General features: G+C 35.2%; 1 protein-coding gene across 7 annotated transcripts in view; it reads right to left on the bottom strand.

The window, feature by feature from the left end:
* Nucleotides 1–18,193, bottom strand: part of PCDH15 (protocadherin related 15) — a gene marked incomplete at both ends in the record, with an annotated part of 736,996 nt that overhangs the window by 189,044 nt on the left and 529,759 nt on the right. For all 7 annotated transcript variants that reach the window (XM_079712493.1, XM_079712490.1, XM_079712491.1 and 4 more), the window contains one exon: nt 6,300–6,605. In XM_079712493.1, the coding sequence (XP_079568619.1) occupies nt 6,300–6,605 (306 nt within the window). The remainder of the gene's footprint in view (nt 1–6,299; nt 6,606–18,193) is intronic.

The raw sequence follows: 18,193 nt of genomic DNA, 5'->3' as shown, positions 1-18,193 counted from the left end.
TTTACTTTACCTGCTCTTTTTTTTCTACCTTCCCTTCCTCCCTCCCTCCCTCCCTCCACTCCTCCTTTCCTTCTTTCTTTTACTTTCTTCCCTCCCTCCCTCCCACCCTTCTTCTTTCCACTTTCTTTTTCTTTCCTTCCTCCCTCCCTCCCTCCTCTTTCTTTCTTTCTTTCCTTCCTCCCTCCCTCCCTCCCTTCTTCCATTTACTCTTCCTTTTCCTTTCATTCCTCCCTCCCTCCCTCCTTTCTTTCCTTCTTTCTTTCCATCTTTCCTCCCTCCCTCCCTCCTTCTTTCTTTCTTCCTTCCTTCCTTCCTTTCTTCCCTTGTTCCTTTCTTTCCCTCTCTCTTTCTTTCTTCTACTAATTCTTTCTTTCTACTTTTTCTCCCTGTTATTCTGAGCCGGGTGGATGAAAGGCTCTTGGTGCTGCAGCCAGGAGTCAGTGCTGTGCCTCTGAAGTGGGAGAGCCAAATTCAGGACACGGGTCCACTAGAGACCTCCCAGCTCCACATAATATCAAGCAGCGAAAATCTCCCAGAGATCTCCGTCTCAACACCAGCACCCAGCTTCAGTCAACGACCAGCAAGCTACAGTGCTGGCCACCCTATGCCAAGCAACTAGCAAGGCAGGAACACAACCCCACCCATTAGCAGAGAGGCTACCTAAAAACATAATAAGGCCATAGGCACCCCAAAACACACCACCAGACGTGGACCTGTCCACCAGAAAGACAAGATCGAGTCTCAACCACCAGAACACAGGCATTAGTCCCCCCCACCAGGAAGCCTACACAACCTACTGAAACAACCTTAGCCACTGGGGACAGACACCAAAAACAACGGGAACTACGAACCTGCAGCCTGCAAAAACGAGACCCCAAACACACTAACATAAGCAAAATGAGAAGACAGAAAAACACACAGCAGGTGAAGGAGCAAGATAAAAACCTACCAGACCTAACAAATGAAGAGGTAATAGGCAGTCTACCTGAAAAAGAATTCAGAATAATGATAGTAAACCTGATCCAAGATTCTATTTCCAAGATCCATAATCTTGGAAATAGAATAGACAAACTGCAAGAAACAGTTAACAAGGACCTAGAAGAACTAAAGATGAATCAAGCATCGATTAAAAACACAATAAATGAAATGAAAAATACTCTAGATGGGATCAATAGCAGAATAACTGAGGCAGAAGAACAGATAAGTGAGGTGGAAGATAAAATAGTGGAAATAACTGATGCAGAGCAAAATAAAGAAAAAAGAATGAAAAGAACAGAGGACGGTCTCAGAGACCTCTGGGACAACATTAAACACACCAACATTCGAATTATAGGGGTTCCAGAAGAAGAAGAGAAAAAGAAAGGGACTGAGAAAATATTTGAAGAGATTATAGTTGAAAACTTCCCTAATATGGGAAAGGAAATAGTTAATCAAGTCCAGGAGGCACAGAGAGTCCCATACAGAATAAATCCAAGGAGAAATATGCCAAGACACATACTAATCAAACTGTCAAAAATTAAACACAAAGAAATCATATTAAAAGCAGCAAGGGAAAAACAACAAATAACACACAAGGGAATCCCCATCAGGTTAACAGCTGATCTGTCAGCAGAAACTCTACAAGCCAGAAGGGAGTGGCAGGACATAATTAAAGTGATGAAGGAGAGAAACCTGCAACCAACATTACTCTAACCAGCAAGGATCTCATTCAGATTTGATGGAGAAATTAAAAGCTTTACAGACAAGCAAAAGCTGAGAGAGTTCAGCACCACCAAACCAGCTTTACAACAAATGCTAAAGGAACTTCTCTAGGCAAGAAACACAGCAGAAGGAATATACCTACAATAACGAACCCAAAGCAATTAAGGAAATGGGAATAGGAACATACATATCAATAATTACCTTAAATGTAAATGGACTAAATGCTCCCACCAAAAGACACAGAGTGGCTGAATGGATACAAAAACAAGTCCCATATATATGCTCTCTACAAGAGACCCACTTCAGACCTAGAGACACATACAGATTGAAAGTAAGGGGATGGAAAAAGATATTCCATGCAAATGGAAATCAAAAGAAAGCTGGAGTAGCAATTCTTATATCAGACAAAATAGACTTTAAAATAAAGACTATTAGAAGAGACAAAGAAGGACACTACATAACGATAACGGGATCGATCCAAGAAGAAGATATAACAATTGTAAATATTTATGCACCCAACATAGGAGCACCTCAATACATAAGGGAAATACTAACAGCCATAAAAGGGGAAATCAACAGTAACACAATCATAGTAGGGGACTTTAACACCCCACTTTCACCAATGGACAGATCATCCAAAATGAAAATAAATAAGGAAACACAAGCTTTAAATGATACATTAAACAAGATGGACTTAGTTGATATTTATAGGACATTCCATCCAAAAACAACAGAATACACATTTTTCTCAAGTGCTCATGGAACATTCTCCAGGATAGATCATATCTTGGGTCACAAATCAAGTCTTGGTAAATTTAAGAAAATTGAAATTGTATCAAGTATCTTTTCCGACCACAATGCTATGAGACTAGACATCAATTACAGGAAAAGATCTGTAAAAAATACAAACACATGGAGGCTAAACAATACACTACTCAATAACGAAGTGATCACTGAAGAAATCAAAGAGGAAATTAAAAAATACCTAGAAACAAATGACAATGGAGACACGACGACCCAAAACCTATGGGACGCAGCAAAAGCAGTTCTAAGCGGGAAGTTTATAGCAATACAATCCCACCTTAAGAAACAGGAAACATTTCGAGTAAACAACCTGACCCTGCACCTAAAGCAATTAGAGAAAGAAGAACAAAATACCCCCAAAGTTAGCAGAAGGAAAGATTTCATAAAGATCAGATCAGAAATAAATGAAAAAGAAATGAAGGAAACGATAGCAAAGATCAACCAAACTAAAAGCTGGTTCTTTGAGAAGATAAACAAAATTGACAAACCATTAGCCAGACTCATCAAGAAAAGAAGGGAGAAGACTCAAATCAATAGAATTAGAAATGAAAAAGGAGAAGTAACAACTGACACTGCAGAAATACAAAAGATCATGAGAGATTACAATAAGCAACTCTATGCCAATAAAATGGACAACCTGGAAGAAATGGACAAATTCTTAGAAATGCACAACCTGCCAAGACTGACTCAGGAAGAAATAGAAAATATGAATAGACCAATCACAAGCACTGAAATTGAAACTGTCATTAAAAATCTTCCATCAAACAAAAGCCCAGGACCAGATGGCTTCACAGGCGAATTCTATCAAACATTTAGAGAAGAGCTAACACCCATCCTTCTCAAACTCTTCCAAACAATATCAGAGGAAGGAACACTCCCAAACTCATTCTACGAGGCCACCATCGCCTTGATACCAAAACCAGACAAGGATGTCACAATGAAAGAAAACTACAGGCCAATATCACTGATGAACATAGATGCAAAAATCCTCAACAAAATACTAGCAAACAGAATCCAACAGCACATTAAAAGGATCATACACCATGATCAAGTGGGGTTTATTCCGGGAATGCAAGGATTCTTCAATATACACAAATCAATCAATGTGATACACCATATTAAAAAGTTGAAGGAGAAAAACCATATGATCATCTCAATAGATGCAGAGAAAGCTTTCGACAAAATTCAACACCCATTTAAGATAAAAACCCTGCAGAAAGTAGGCATAGAGGGAACTTTCCTCAACATAATAAAGGCCATATATGACAAACCCACAGCCAACATTGTCCTCAATGGTGAAAAACTGAAACCTTTTCCACTAAGATCAGGAACAAGACAAGGCTGCCCACTCTCACCACTCTTATTCAACATAGTTTTGGAAGTTTTAGCCACAGCAATCAGAGAAGAAAAGGAAATAAAAGGAATCCAAATTGGAAAAGAAGAAGTAAAGCTGTCACTGTTTGCAGATGACATGATACTATACATAGAGAGTCCTAAAGATGTTACCAGAAAACTACTAGAGCTAATCAATGAATTTGGTAAAGTAGCAGGATACAAAATTAATGCACAGAAATCTCTGGCATTCCTGTACACTAATGATGAAAAATCTGAAAATGAAATCAAGAAAACACTCCCATTTACCATTGCAACAAAAAGAATAAAATATCTAGGAATAAACCTACCTAAGGAGACAAAAGACCTGTATGCAGAAAATTATAAGACACTGATGAAAGAAATTAAAGATGATACAAATAGATGGAGAGATATACCATGCTCCTTGATTGGAAGAATCAATATTGTGAAAATGACTCTACTACCCAAAGCAATTTACAGATTCAATGCAATCCCTATCAAACTACCACTGGCATTTTTCACAGAACTAGAACAAAAAATTTCAAAATTTGTTTGGAAAAACAAAAGACCCCGAATAGCCAAAGCAATCTTGAGAATGAAAAACAGAGCTGGAGGAATCAGGATCCCTGACTTCAGACTATACTACAAAGCTACAGTAATTAAGACAGTGTGGTACTGGCATAAAAACAGAAAGATAGATCAGTGGATCAGGATAGAAAGCCCAGAGATAAACCCACGCACATATGGCCAACTTATCTTTGATAAAGGAGGCAGGAATGTACAGTGGAGAAAGGACAGCCTCTTCAATAAGTGGTGCTGGGAAAACTGGACAGGGACATGTAAAAGTTTGAGATTAGATCATTCCCTAACACCATACACAAAAATAAGCTCAAAATGGATTAAAGACCTAAATATAAGGCCAGAAACTATCAAACTCTTAGAGGAAAACATAGGTAGAACACTCTATGACATAAATCACAGCAAGATCCTTTTAGACCCACCTCCTAGAGAAATGGAAATAAAAACAAAGATAAACAAATGGGACCTAATGAAACTTCAAAGCTTTTGCACAGCAAAGGAAACCATAAACAAGACCAAAAGACAACCCTCAGAATGGGAGGAAATATTTGCAAATGAAGCAAGTGACAAAGGATTAATCTCCAAAATTTATAAACAGCTCATGCAGCTCAATAGCAAAAAAACAAACAACCCAATCCAAAAATGGGCAGAAGACTTAAATAGGCATTTCTCCAAAGAAGATATACAGACTGCCAACAAACACATGAAAGAATGCTCAACATCATTAATCATTAGAGAAATGCAAATCAAAACTACAATGAGATATCATCTCACACCAGTCAGAATGGCCATCATCAAGAAATCTAGAAACAATAAATGCTGGAGAGGGTGTGGAGAAAAGGGAACACTCTTGCACTGCTGGTGGGAATGTGAATTGGTACAGCCACTATGGAGAACAGTATGGAGGTTCCTTAAAAAACTAAAAATAGAACTACCATATGACCCAGCAATCCCACTACTAGGCATATACCCTGAGAAAACCATAATTCAAAAAGAGACGTATCAAAATGTTCATTGCAGCTCTATTCACAATAGCCCGGAGCTGGAAACAACCTAAATGTCCATCATCGGATGAATGGATAAAGAAGATGTGGCACATATATACAGTGGAATATTACTCAGCCATAAAAAGAAACGAAACTGAGCTATTTGTAATGAGGTGGATAGACCTAGGGTCTGTCATACAGAGTGAAGTAAGTCAGAAAGAGAAAGACAAATACCGTATGCTAACACATATATATGGAATAAAAAAAAAAAATGTCATGAAGAACCTAGGGTTAAAACGGGAATAAAGACACAGACCTACTTGAGAATGGACTTGAGGATATGGGGAGGGGGAAGGGTAAGCTGTGACAAAGCGAAAGAGAGGCATGGACATATATACACTACCAACCGTAAGGTAGATAGATAGTGGGAAGCAGCCGCAGAGCACAGGGAGATCAGCTCGGTGCTTTGTGACCGCCTGGAGGGGTGGGATGGGGAGGGTGGGAGGGAGGGAGATGCATGAGGGAGGGGATGTGGGAACAGATGTATATGTATGACTGATTCACTTTGTTATAAAGCAGAAACTAATAAAAAAAAAGAAAAAAAAAGAAATCTGTTAAGAAGTGTTATTCAATTTCTCACAAAGGCAACTTTTCTCCCTTTAAATTTTGGTATATCTCTAAAATAGGGTTGTTAGATAAAACACAATATGTAATATTTGAGAGATGCTTACATTCAAATTTACTTGCTTATCTGAAATTGAAATTTAACTGCATATGCTTTTTGCTTTTTTTAATTTAAATTTACTAAGTCTGGCATCCCTACATGAATGTCAAATCTTATACAGAATTCATGAAATAACTGCTTCTTCCACACACCTCTATTTGAAGGAAAGTGGTCCCGGCTGGCAGATTCTCTTCAACAACGACAGTATATGTTGAATTGGTGAACACAGGACTATTATCATCAATATCCAAAACCTTGATGGCCAGTGTTAGAGTTGAATGACGAGGGTGTACTGCTCCATCAGTTGCCACAACAACAAGTTCATAGTAGTCCCTGACTTCTCTGTTAAGCTTCACTGCTGTGTAAATGCTCCCATTGGATGTGATACGAAAAAGATTATTGAAGTTACCCAAACTGTAGTATACTTGGCCATTTATTCCAGCATCAGGGTCTGTTGCCTAAATAAAATTAAAAACAAAGGAATTCACATAGTACTCTTTGTTATGATTTTTTCACATTACATTTTGTTATGTTGCCCTGCCAGAAGGGGATAGTTAAAGAATTATGGCATATTTCTAACCAAATATTTTTTTCTCTAGGGAGAAAATTTAAAAGATAATGACAATGTAGTACAAAATTCTAGAACATGAAAATAAATATACTATAGTTTAATTGATATTCTTCATTCAAAATGAACATAACATAATTTGATATCAGTAGAAATAACAATATTATATTATGACAGAAAATTCATATTTCAAAAATACTGAATTTTTCCTGTATTATCATTTCTTTAATAGATTTTGAATTCTAAAATTAAAAAAAACACATTTAGTTTTTAATTAAACATAACTGACTGACAACTTAAGATTTTACAGCTTTTTAAATTCAAGCACTATATGTGTATATATATATATATGTATAAGTACCATATATATATAACTGAATTTAATCTGCCTGATGTTCTTATGAATAGATATCATTGGTCCCATTCTAAAAATAAGAAAGCTGTGGCTTATGTACTTTAATTATCTTGCTTACGGTTACACACAAAATAAATACCTCAGTACCCCAGTTCTTAGTATAATGTCTTGCATATAAAACTACTTAATAAATATTTGTGGAATTAATGAATGTTAGAATAAATTAATGCAAGGAACTGAGATTTAAAACTAAATATGTGCCAAAACCCAAATAGAAGTGAAAGTATAGTAACTGTAAAGCAACTGCAAAGGGCTCTTCTTTAATATTAGAATATAATCTCCAAATGATAACAGAATTGTTGATGCTATAATAAACCTATTGTAACTGAAAATTTTATCTAATATTAAATCACTTTGCATCAAATAAAATGGGTAAATTTTGAGTGACTATTCTTCTGATGGAGTGTTATGAGAATTAAAATAATCTAAAAATCAATTAATTGGACTATAAATTATGACAATTCATTATCAAATACAGTGCATTTTGTGCTAAACAGTTCTATGTTATTGTTTCTCAAAGAAATTGGAATGAATCTTAGCATCTATAAAATGTTACATAATTATGCCCCAAAGTTCACTAGGGAAAGGAAGGAAAACAAGACACTTGGCTGCATTATGAGCCAGGGACACAATAATCACTTAATATCCACAAAGCCTGGGATGCAATATGATGTATTTTGAACAGCACATGAGCAGATGTATATCCACCTTTACAAACACTGGGGAAGTATATGGGGTGGGTTTGCTGAACACTTGTGCCTTGTTTGAAACGATAAAGCCCAAGATGTCCATAACTGCACTCCTTCTGACTGTCATAATGCCAGACATTCCAGCAGGATTTGTCCCTTTTATTCATCAAAACACAAATTCCCCTGGGAGGGCATTACCTCTGGAGTTTTAAGCCCGAGAAAAGATAGAAGAGTAATTGCAGGAATGTCTGAAGAGGACAAAAATACTATAAAAGAGTTGAAGAGTTTCCATAGACATATTTTCTTCTACTTTTACATTTTTCCTAGAATTTGTCTTACAGATTATTGACATATTAGTCAAGCTGGTCATCTTAGTGGAAAAAACAAACAACAATACTGCCACATCCCTTACAAAAAAACCCAACCAATCAAACAAAAAATGTTATCTTTTGTCTTAGATCACTGCTCAAGTAAACAGAAAAATACAATCCAATAATGTAAGTAGGTTTTATTTCATTAAACCAACACTCTTAAAAGTGTCAGGGACTTTTTCTGTCTGTGGGTATTTTTATGTAATCCATAATTTAAATGATTCTTGCTCAAGATATATTCTTATTTATCCCCATATTGGAAGATTTATTATGATAGAATGATTTAATTTGATTAATATGGCTGTGTATGTATATGTGTGGGGTGGAGGGGGATGTTAGGTATGTATTGTACTATGTATGTCCAGCTACTTAACTAATATCTCTACTAGGACACCTTATGCATATTATATGAGTTTTCTATTGTTGCCATAACAAATTACCGCAAATTTAGTTGTTTACACATTGCGAGTTTATTATTTTATAGTTCTATAAATCAGAAGTTCAACATGGGTCTCACCTGGCTAAAACCAAGGTATGCATAGGTCTGTATACCTTTCTGGAGGCTGTAGGAAAAGATCCATTTCTTTGCTCATTCCAGTTATTGACAGAATACAGTTCCTTGAAGTTGTAGGATTGAGATCCCCACTCCCTTTTTACTTGTCATGTAAGGACAATTCCTAGCTTCTAAAGGCCACCCACATACCTTTTCTCTTGGCTCATAGCACAATTCTTCCATCTTCAAAGCTAGCAATGGTGGGTCAAGTCCCTCTCACATTTTTTGAATCTCTCCTTCTTCTATCTCATCTCTCTGATACACTCTTCTATCATCCTCTTCCACTATTAAGGGCTTAGATGGCTACAATGCACCCACCTGGACAATCCAGGGTAATCCTCCCATCTCAAGGTTTTTAACCTTATCACATCTACAAAGTTAATTTCATTATGTAAGGTAACATATTCACACATGGGATGTATTTGGGGGATCATAATTCTGTCTACCATAGAATGAGAAGCTAAACATGTTTCTAATTGAACTTTTGATTATTTCTATGTCCAAATCTTTGTCATCTCCAATTCCCCTATTTCACTAAATGGTCCTTCCATTGACCAACAGATCACATAAGAAATAAAGAAGATGTTCCTGAGATCTACTTCTTCTACCTTCTCAATTATTTATTTATTCAATAATTTCAGAAAAGCTTATTTTAAAGCTTTTCTGAAATTCAGTAATTTCAGAAAAGCTTATTTATTCAATAATTTCAGAAAAGCTTATTCTCAATTATTTATTTATTAAATAATTTCAGAAAAGCTTATTTAATACTATGTATGAGGCTCAGCTCCAAGCTGTGAGATACATTGGTATATTAGGTAACAAGGTCCAAGATATGGCATTTACAGAAAAATCCCTATTCCATTTATAATACATTGTTACCAATGTATGCAATATCTCAATCCTAACGACCTTGGCCGAAGCCACCATCAACTGTGGCTTAGATTGCTAGATTATGTCTTTATTTTCTTTTCAGTTATTTCCTTTCAGAGAGATCTTTTATAATAGATAAATGACATCATTCCTCTTAATATCCTTCAGTGATTTCCACTGCCTTCAGCACCATTCAAATGTTTACCATAACCAAGAGTTCTCCTACTAAATGTTACTTTCACTGTGTTCTGGAATAATGCAAATCTCTCCAACCTCCAAATTTCTCCAAAGCCTCTGCCTAGAGGGCTTCCACTATTATTCACTAGGCTAATACCCATTCATCTTTCAAATGTCCATTTAAACATCACTTCCTCAAAGCAGTCTTCTTTGACTCCTGAAATGTAAATGAGACCCTCCTGTTATACATGGCAAGAACTCCATATACGTATAATTTATATCACTTTTACTAGATTTAAATTATAGATTTATTAATGTGATTATTTGTTTAACACTTGTCTCCCTTCTTACAAGTGGGAAGACTGTGATCATCTTGGCGGAACTACTGAATCCAGGTCTATACCTAAAAATATCATTTTTATAAAGTACGAACTAGTATTTTGTTATGACCTAGATAAGAGTATGATAATAAGTAAATATCTCTGTATTTTTAATGTTTTGTAGAGTGACAAACAGGGACTATGTAGGTTAAGATGACAAATGACCTTGATATATAAAAAGAAATTGCTACCTTATAGAAATGCTGTTTAGTTTCAGTGTTTCCACTATATATAGTTTTTAATATCATTAACTTTGGTATGTCACTTGTTCCCTCTAGGTCTCAGATATCTCAACTATAAAATAAAAGATGTGAAGTGGAATAGCAGTTTTGAATCTCTTTTCCTACCATTATATATGTCGGAGATGAAATTCACAAACATGGCACAGATCATCAATTATAACATGAATAAGAAGATAGCTGTTGCATAATTCTCTGCAATCTAGTTGCAAAGCCATTATTCTGTTCCACTGAATAAAATATATAAAAATTTAAGTAAATCAGCATTGTTATAGATGATATAAGCCAATAACTAGTATTAGAATAATGCAAATGTAGTACCTACATTGGTAACAAATGACTTGGGAAAGACCTCACATTTGATCAGAACAACCCATGTTTGCAAACTACTGGGCTAGAGGATTGTTAAAGGAAACTTGCTCTAACAGGACATAAGATATAAAAACAAACTTAACTTCAGAATGAACCACCTACAGTGCATCATGTTGGTATTTCCCAAATTGCTGCATTAATCATGTTTGCCTTTGTGAACTTCCCAATACACAGTAGCTCAGAGAAGTGTTGCATTAAAAGATCTTCTTTCACTGAGGATTGCTGAATGGGAACTTCCCCTCTCCAGGCTTCAACTTGCCAAGAGGAAGGACATTTTAGCAAGAAAACTGCTCTCTCTGCTCCCTCCCTCACTCACGAGTGGTGAATTTGATGGAAAGAATTGGGTAGACACACTGCCTCCTTTAACATCTGATGTTTATAAGGATGTCATATGATTTGCTGGTTTTGCTATATGAGCTCTTTCCCTATGAATAAGACCTACAATTTCAGTTCTGCCTGAGGCTGTGTAGGTAAGTTTAATCATGGGGTAGCTTTTACCAACCCATTTGGCTCTCATCACTAAACCTCCTTCCTTTCAATATCAGTTTCACCTATTTGCCAGAATTTCATGTCTCTCACTGAATTGGTCTGAACCTGGGCAAGGTATAGGATGTTAGTTACTGACAGTCCCAAACCCCAGGGGTGTTTATACCACAGTTTCCAAACAAATTTAGTCATAGACTCTTTTTCATTGTTGTTTGTTTAGCAAAATATTTACTAATATCTTGAGGGACATACAGTTTTTTAAATACTGTTATAATTCAATGAGCAACACTGGGAATAAGGCCTTCTTTTAATAATCTGTCCATGATATTTTCACACAATATTTCCACTTGATACTTTTTGTTCCCCATGACCCATCACTTGAAACTAACTACCTTAAGTTAATAGAATAAATGGTGCCTACTCTCAAACATGTCAGGGTCCTTAACAAAGTCTACAGTAAAATAATAAATGGCAGAGAACAGATTATCAGAAAAATATATGCTTTCAAAAGGTCCAATGAGAAATTATTTTTAACAATGGCCTAAATTGATGGAAAAGGCCATGGAGGGAGAAGTAAACACTGAATTTTAGTCATGGTTTTGATAAACTAACTTTAGGTGCTACATTTCATGGAATGTTAGTTAACGTCTCTTATGATGCCAGGAAAAAGTAAGGGGAGATGGAGAGAGAAGGGGAGGTCTCTGTTCAAATAAATAAATTTGGGAAATTGGGATTAAAGAAAATTTTAAATTTTTCATTACTTCAGAACTTTGCAAGTGCCATTAATATTTTAATAAGCAAGGCAAAGTTCTCAAGGGGAGTAATGTATGCACCAGATTTAAAAACCCTGAGTAATAGAAATCCTTTCAACTGAACTATAGACAGAAGTCCAAACTCCTATGCATGAATTAATTCCAACCTACATTTTCAGCATTCTCTTACTATTCACTGTCCTGTATAAACACTCTGCTCAAGTCTAATCAATTTTCTACATTTCCTTAGGACTCAGCATACACTTTTTGACATTTTCTTCAAGCCTTGCATTGAAGATTCCTTATTCACCTCTGAAATTCCAATCCTTCATCCAGGCTTCAAATCCCAACCCCAATTCAATCTCTCCTAGGAAAATGTCTAGTATTTAGAGATAGATCATTTTATAAATTAGAATTTTAACAAATGCTTTGTAACATTACTTTTTTTTTTTTTTTTTGGCTGCACCACACGGCATGTGGGATCTTCCCTGCCCAGGGATCCTGTGCCCCCTACACTGGAAGTGTGGAGTCTTAACCACTGGACCACCAGGGAAGCCCACATTACTTTTTACTTACACCTTCTCCCCACAGCTATAAGTCCTTTGTGAATAGAAGCATATCTCATAACTCTTCATTTACTGAATTTTTCAAATATACAGCAATCTTTATCTTACAGTGGGATAATTTGTTGAAAGAAAATATCCAAACACATATTCAACAAGGGGACTAAAAATAAATTTTAGATGGGACATTTTTATTAATAGGGTTTTGTAATTTTAAGTCAGCTTAAGTATAAAGTGTAAATAATATATTCAAAGTCAAGTACACACACACACACACACACACACACGTTTTGACATGATTAACTACAACTTAATTCACTGACTATCTAGCTTCCATGAAAGGAGGTATATTTGATGCTCATGGAATAAAAGACTAACATCTTATAAGAAAGTGCTCTAAAAAATTTAAGGTAACTCAGACACACATCTAATAGAGACAAAGGAACTAGAATGTTTGTAAAATACAGGATTATTTGCTTCCTTTTCTGTGTCCTAATTAATTGAGGAACATAAATAATGTCATGTAAGTTAAGTGATATGGGCTGGCTAAACAAGGTAGTTTCATTTACTTAGTATTATAGATGAGTATGTACATGTTAGAAAAGATAACCAAACATAAAATCCCTTATTATCAGCAATACTTTCAAGAAGATTGCACTGATGTTTAATATCTAACCAAGGAGCTCAGCGTGTGATGCTGTAATGAAAACATTTATCTTCCTAGAAATCAATTAAAAGTTAATTAAAATTGTTAATAAGAAAAATCACACATCTCTTCTCCCCTTGTACTACATCAAAGCAAAAAACAGTAATAGCTGCAACTTTATAATCATCTGTCCATGGTTAACACATTTTGTAATATACACCTTACCAGGGGGCCTGACTTGTGGCTACTTATTTGTGAATGAGTATTGTTGGGAAATTGGCTAATAGTCTGTAGTCAAATAAAGACCTCACTGCACAAAACTTTGAATATTTTCTAGAAAAACTTCTGGAAAATCTTAATCACTAAAATCAAAGTTAGAATACATTACAGACAACCAAATAATTATTACTTAATAAAGACAACAGATCATATATAAGGGCATTTATTGACTATTCCTTGAGCACAATTTTATAGCATATCACTTGAAAAGGAAGCAGGGAAAAATATTTCTTACACATTATATTTACCCCTTTTGTTCCCTCATTCATTTTTAGAGTGGTCTATTATACATGCTTTCCCATCAATAAATGCGGAGGCCCATTACTGGGATATCTACACTGGGAGTTACAAATTCTATAGAGATTTAAAAGTATGTCTTTATGGGTGGAATATACTGGGATAAGACCTCAAAGGAGAGTCAGATGTCCGCACCCCTTCCATTGAGAAGACTCTTGGTAGATTACTTATTATTTTTTCAATGATTAATTCTAATTAAAATATATTTTATACTTATATCCATTCAGATTATTTAAATATAAAATTTCTGTTTATTCTCACAAAAATCAGTTCTATGCAAAGAACTTTGAGGAGAAACAGAAAGTATAGCTATTAGAAAGGTGTGAACTACCATGTAGCACCTAATTAGCCCAGTGTGAAGCTGAAAGGGAGCTTAGCTCCCTTCGTTTTTGCTTTTCCTTCACAGCAATTTTTGAGGCTGTGCACTCCTTTCTCACCTTGAAGCAGGAACCTTAAAAGGTGTTGAGCAGGGAGGTCAGAAGGAGAAGTTGGGAAGTGCATCCTTAATGACATTACTAGTAGAAGTACATTTTAAAAATTACCTGCCAACTTCAAAAAGGCATAAAATAGTTGTCATCTTTATTTCTTTAAAGAAGCTGAGCTATTTCAAGGGCTGTGATTATCAGTGTTAAAAGGGAGAAGCAATTTAGTGACTCATGATGCTGGTAAATGTTTCCTCTCTCCACACCTATTCATTATTGAACAATGGCAAACAGACTTACTGGCTAGAAGGTAACAAGTGCACTTGAGTTCAAATCACTAAAAACATAATGAGAGTAAATAGGTTTTTTATCAAATATTGGAACTCTCAAATATTTAATCCCTAGGAATCTAGAAAACCCATATATAAATTAGAGATTCCTTAAGGGCTTAAGCTCTAGGTTAAAAGACCAGCTCTTTCCCATACTAACTCTATGGCCTTGGGTGAGTCAGTCACTCTAAGCGTCCATCCTTCATTTGTAAAATGATGATGATAGTAAGTATTTATCTCACTACCTACTATGAGGATTGAACACACTTAGCAGCATGCTTAGAGCATATTAAGTAATCAATTAAAAATTAGGTAAGTTAATTGCTATTGAGGTTTTCAACATCTACTTAGAAACTATTAAAAAAAGCTTAATTCTGTCCTAAAGTTCTTAAAAATATTTTTTTGAAGAATAAATCAGTCTATTTTTATTTGGTTTATTTATACACTTCATTTTCCTTAGGATCACATTTAATCTGGTATAGTGAGTCCATTAGGTTCCATTAACTTTGTTTTTATCAAAATGTTCTGAGAATTTGGGTGGCTGTATTAATTAAAGAATTCATATGTGAAAGATAATAAAACCTGTTCATATGTGGTTTTAGTGTAACAAATAAAAATATAAGGAAAACTTGTATGACCAGATGATATGTAACAAAAAGGAAAGAGCACTTTAGTTATTACAATAAACAATAATGAAGATTTAAGGTCTTTGAGGCATGAATTCAGGTAGTATTAGACACATTATAGAGAAATTTCTATGAAAAAGTATGTCTGATGATTTTATGGACATTGTCACATTTTGAGAAATGTTCCTTATGTCTGGCCTGAGAAAAATGTTGAATTTTTAAAAATCAAAAATGTATTCCATTTGAAAGTAGAAGAAAAGGTAACTTCCAGTTACATTTTAAAGTAATGTTATCATGGGTTGGGAAACAAATGTGTGACAACAGATGATTAGTCATGACCTGATCATAAATTGTGAGGCCCTTAAAATCATTATAGTGAGAGCTAAAAGGGGTATAAGAGCTATTTTACACTAAACATTTCTTTACTTGTCATAACTACTGCAGGCCATCCTTCCAAATCTGAAAAGATAACTTCTACCCAGAGAACTCAGTAAACAGTATTACCCCACAGAAAAGGTTTGACAGCTGCCCATATTTTTCTCCAAAGCTATGTCTTTTTTTAGTGTTCTTAAATTCTTTCTATTCTACCATGGAGCAAACCTCTATTAAACTGTCTTTAAGGGCTTGGATGTTTCTCTAGGATGATTTCCCCAAGTCAAGACAGCTGTCCTTCCACTGAGACTCCCTGTCATTTTGTTTTTATTTAGCTCTATAACATAACGTAGTTGCCTGCTTACCTGCTTGGCTCCTATACTATCCTTCCTGCAAACTGAGGACAAAAAAAAAAAAAAAATGCATTGCTCATAGCTGAATTTCTAATACCTTTTCTTCATTAATGTTCAGTGAATATTTGCCGAATCAATGTTGCATTAAGGACTGCCTTTTATGAAGCAGTAGGTGCCTTAAATGAAAGTTTGCTTGAATTGACGAATAGGCAAAGCAATTCCTTCTAGTTACACAATAAACTACATTTTATTCTAACATTCAAGGCTCTACATGATCTTTTTCGAACCTACCCTTATGCACTTGTATCTCATAACTAACTCTTTGACATAACTCTATGTTTTAGTCAAAAGAGTTTATTTATTATATCAGTCAGCTTTCAAACAACTCCAAAATCACAGTGGTTTGTTGTCACTGATGTTTATTTCTCTCCCGTGCAGTAACCCATTGTGGATTCCCTGCAGCTCTACCCTGTATTGTCTTCAGTCCAGGAAGGAGTCTGAAGGGACAGGCTCTATTGGGACATGCCATTCATGTGACCAAGGGAAAAAAAGAGACGAGATTACCAAGCTAGAGTTCTTAAAGCTTCTGCTAGGAAGTGGAACATATCACCTACAAATCTTACAGCACCATAGCTGATGTCATAATTCTTCAAAACTTATCTCCAGTTTCACTCATCTTCTTTCTGGGAAACCTCTTCTTTCCATCCAGCCTTCTGATCCTTCTTGCACTTGGCACAAACCACTTTCTGTATTTTTATGTTGTGCAATTAAATATTAGGCCTAAAAGTCAGAGCTCATCCATACATTACATAATGGGAGAAACCATCAGGGAAAAAATCTGTGAAATGTTTGGCAACAGAAGGTACAACGTATGAGAAGTGCGAAGATGGTACAAAGATGGAAATAAGGAAGGGAAGTAAAAGCCATAGACAGCAAGCAAATGGAAATAAAGTACCTTCCTTGATCTGGGTTATATTTAAAGAAATAAAATAAGTGTCAAATTAAGCAAGCCAGTTTAGGCGGTTACAACGTAGCCTATAGTTCTCTTAATGACAGAATATAAATTAACTCCAAGTGATTGAAAAAGTAAGAATTAGGAAGAAGGCATGCAGCCCTGTACTAAAATTTTTTACATACTCATTCATATAATGGTAAACACTCAGAAATTAGGACCTTGATGTTTTAGGAAAAGTGTTGTCAGGTTCATACTTGCAGAACAAACAAACAAAATGTTTCATGTTCATTTATGTCTTTATATAATTTTATAGTGAGGTTGTCTTTTCCCTTTCTCTAATATTCCCTATAGTATTCAATACCAGAAGGGCATGAGAAAATATGGGACTACTCATTCCATGATTTTCATTTTTTCTCCTATTGCTTTACATTTGATATATTTGCACTGTGGGTTTGGCGTGTATAGTATCATTTTGTTGATGGTGCAAGGTCATAAAATAAAATTATATTTTATTTTTACTCCCTTCTTCCTACTTTACTTCTCCAACATCTTCAGTCCCATCTCTTTTCTATGGACAAACATGTTCTAGGCCTTAAATCTAAGTGCATTTTGCCAAACTAACCATGCTGTCTCATGCCTGCTTTGTTCTAGCTTGAAGTCCTCCCCCTACTTGACAAACTGATTATTCTTCAGCCCATATGTCACTTCTCTCAGAAACACCTAAGTTAAAAGTCTTGTCTCTATGTTCCTTAAGCTCATTGTACACTTCTTTACCAAAGGCCTTATTACTTTTTTTTATAGCCCCCACAAAATTAAGAGTTTCTTAAGAGCAGGCTGGCTTGTTCGTATCTGAACCATGCCTGTTCTTCACATTGACAGGCAGCAGATAAAAGTTTTCTTCAAACATTTCATCTGAAGCTATTTCCATGATGCAGTTACATATCCTTCCTACCCCAAATACCCAATCACATGAAGAAAATAAAATATCATTTAGTATGTATAATTCTTTTTAAAAAGCTAATATTTTTTCCTTTTATTAGATGAGATGTAATACATGTTTTCCATTTTAGAGGAGAATTAAGTGAGCAATCCTATCAATAATTGTTTATTCCTGAATTTTGTCCTTATGCTATTGTTTTACTGCTTTCTTTTATTTCATTTTAAGTCAGCTAAAATCCTATAAGAAAATCTATTTGTAGTTCAGTTTGAAAATAAATGTTGTAAGTATATCTTCAATTTTTTGTGAAATTAAATACAGTAGTTTTATTTTTCAATACTCTATCCCAGGGTTGCTCCAATTTCTTTCATTATACCTCCCTTCAATAGGCTTTC

The sequence above is a fragment of the Hyperoodon ampullatus genome, assembly GCF_949752795.1.
Source record: "Hyperoodon ampullatus genome assembly, chromosome: 1".
Classification (NCBI taxonomy): Eukaryota; Metazoa; Chordata; class Mammalia; order Artiodactyla; family Ziphiidae; genus Hyperoodon; species Hyperoodon ampullatus.
Note: the sequence above shows the minus strand (reverse complement) of the source record. Positions and strands in the feature narration are given on the sequence as shown.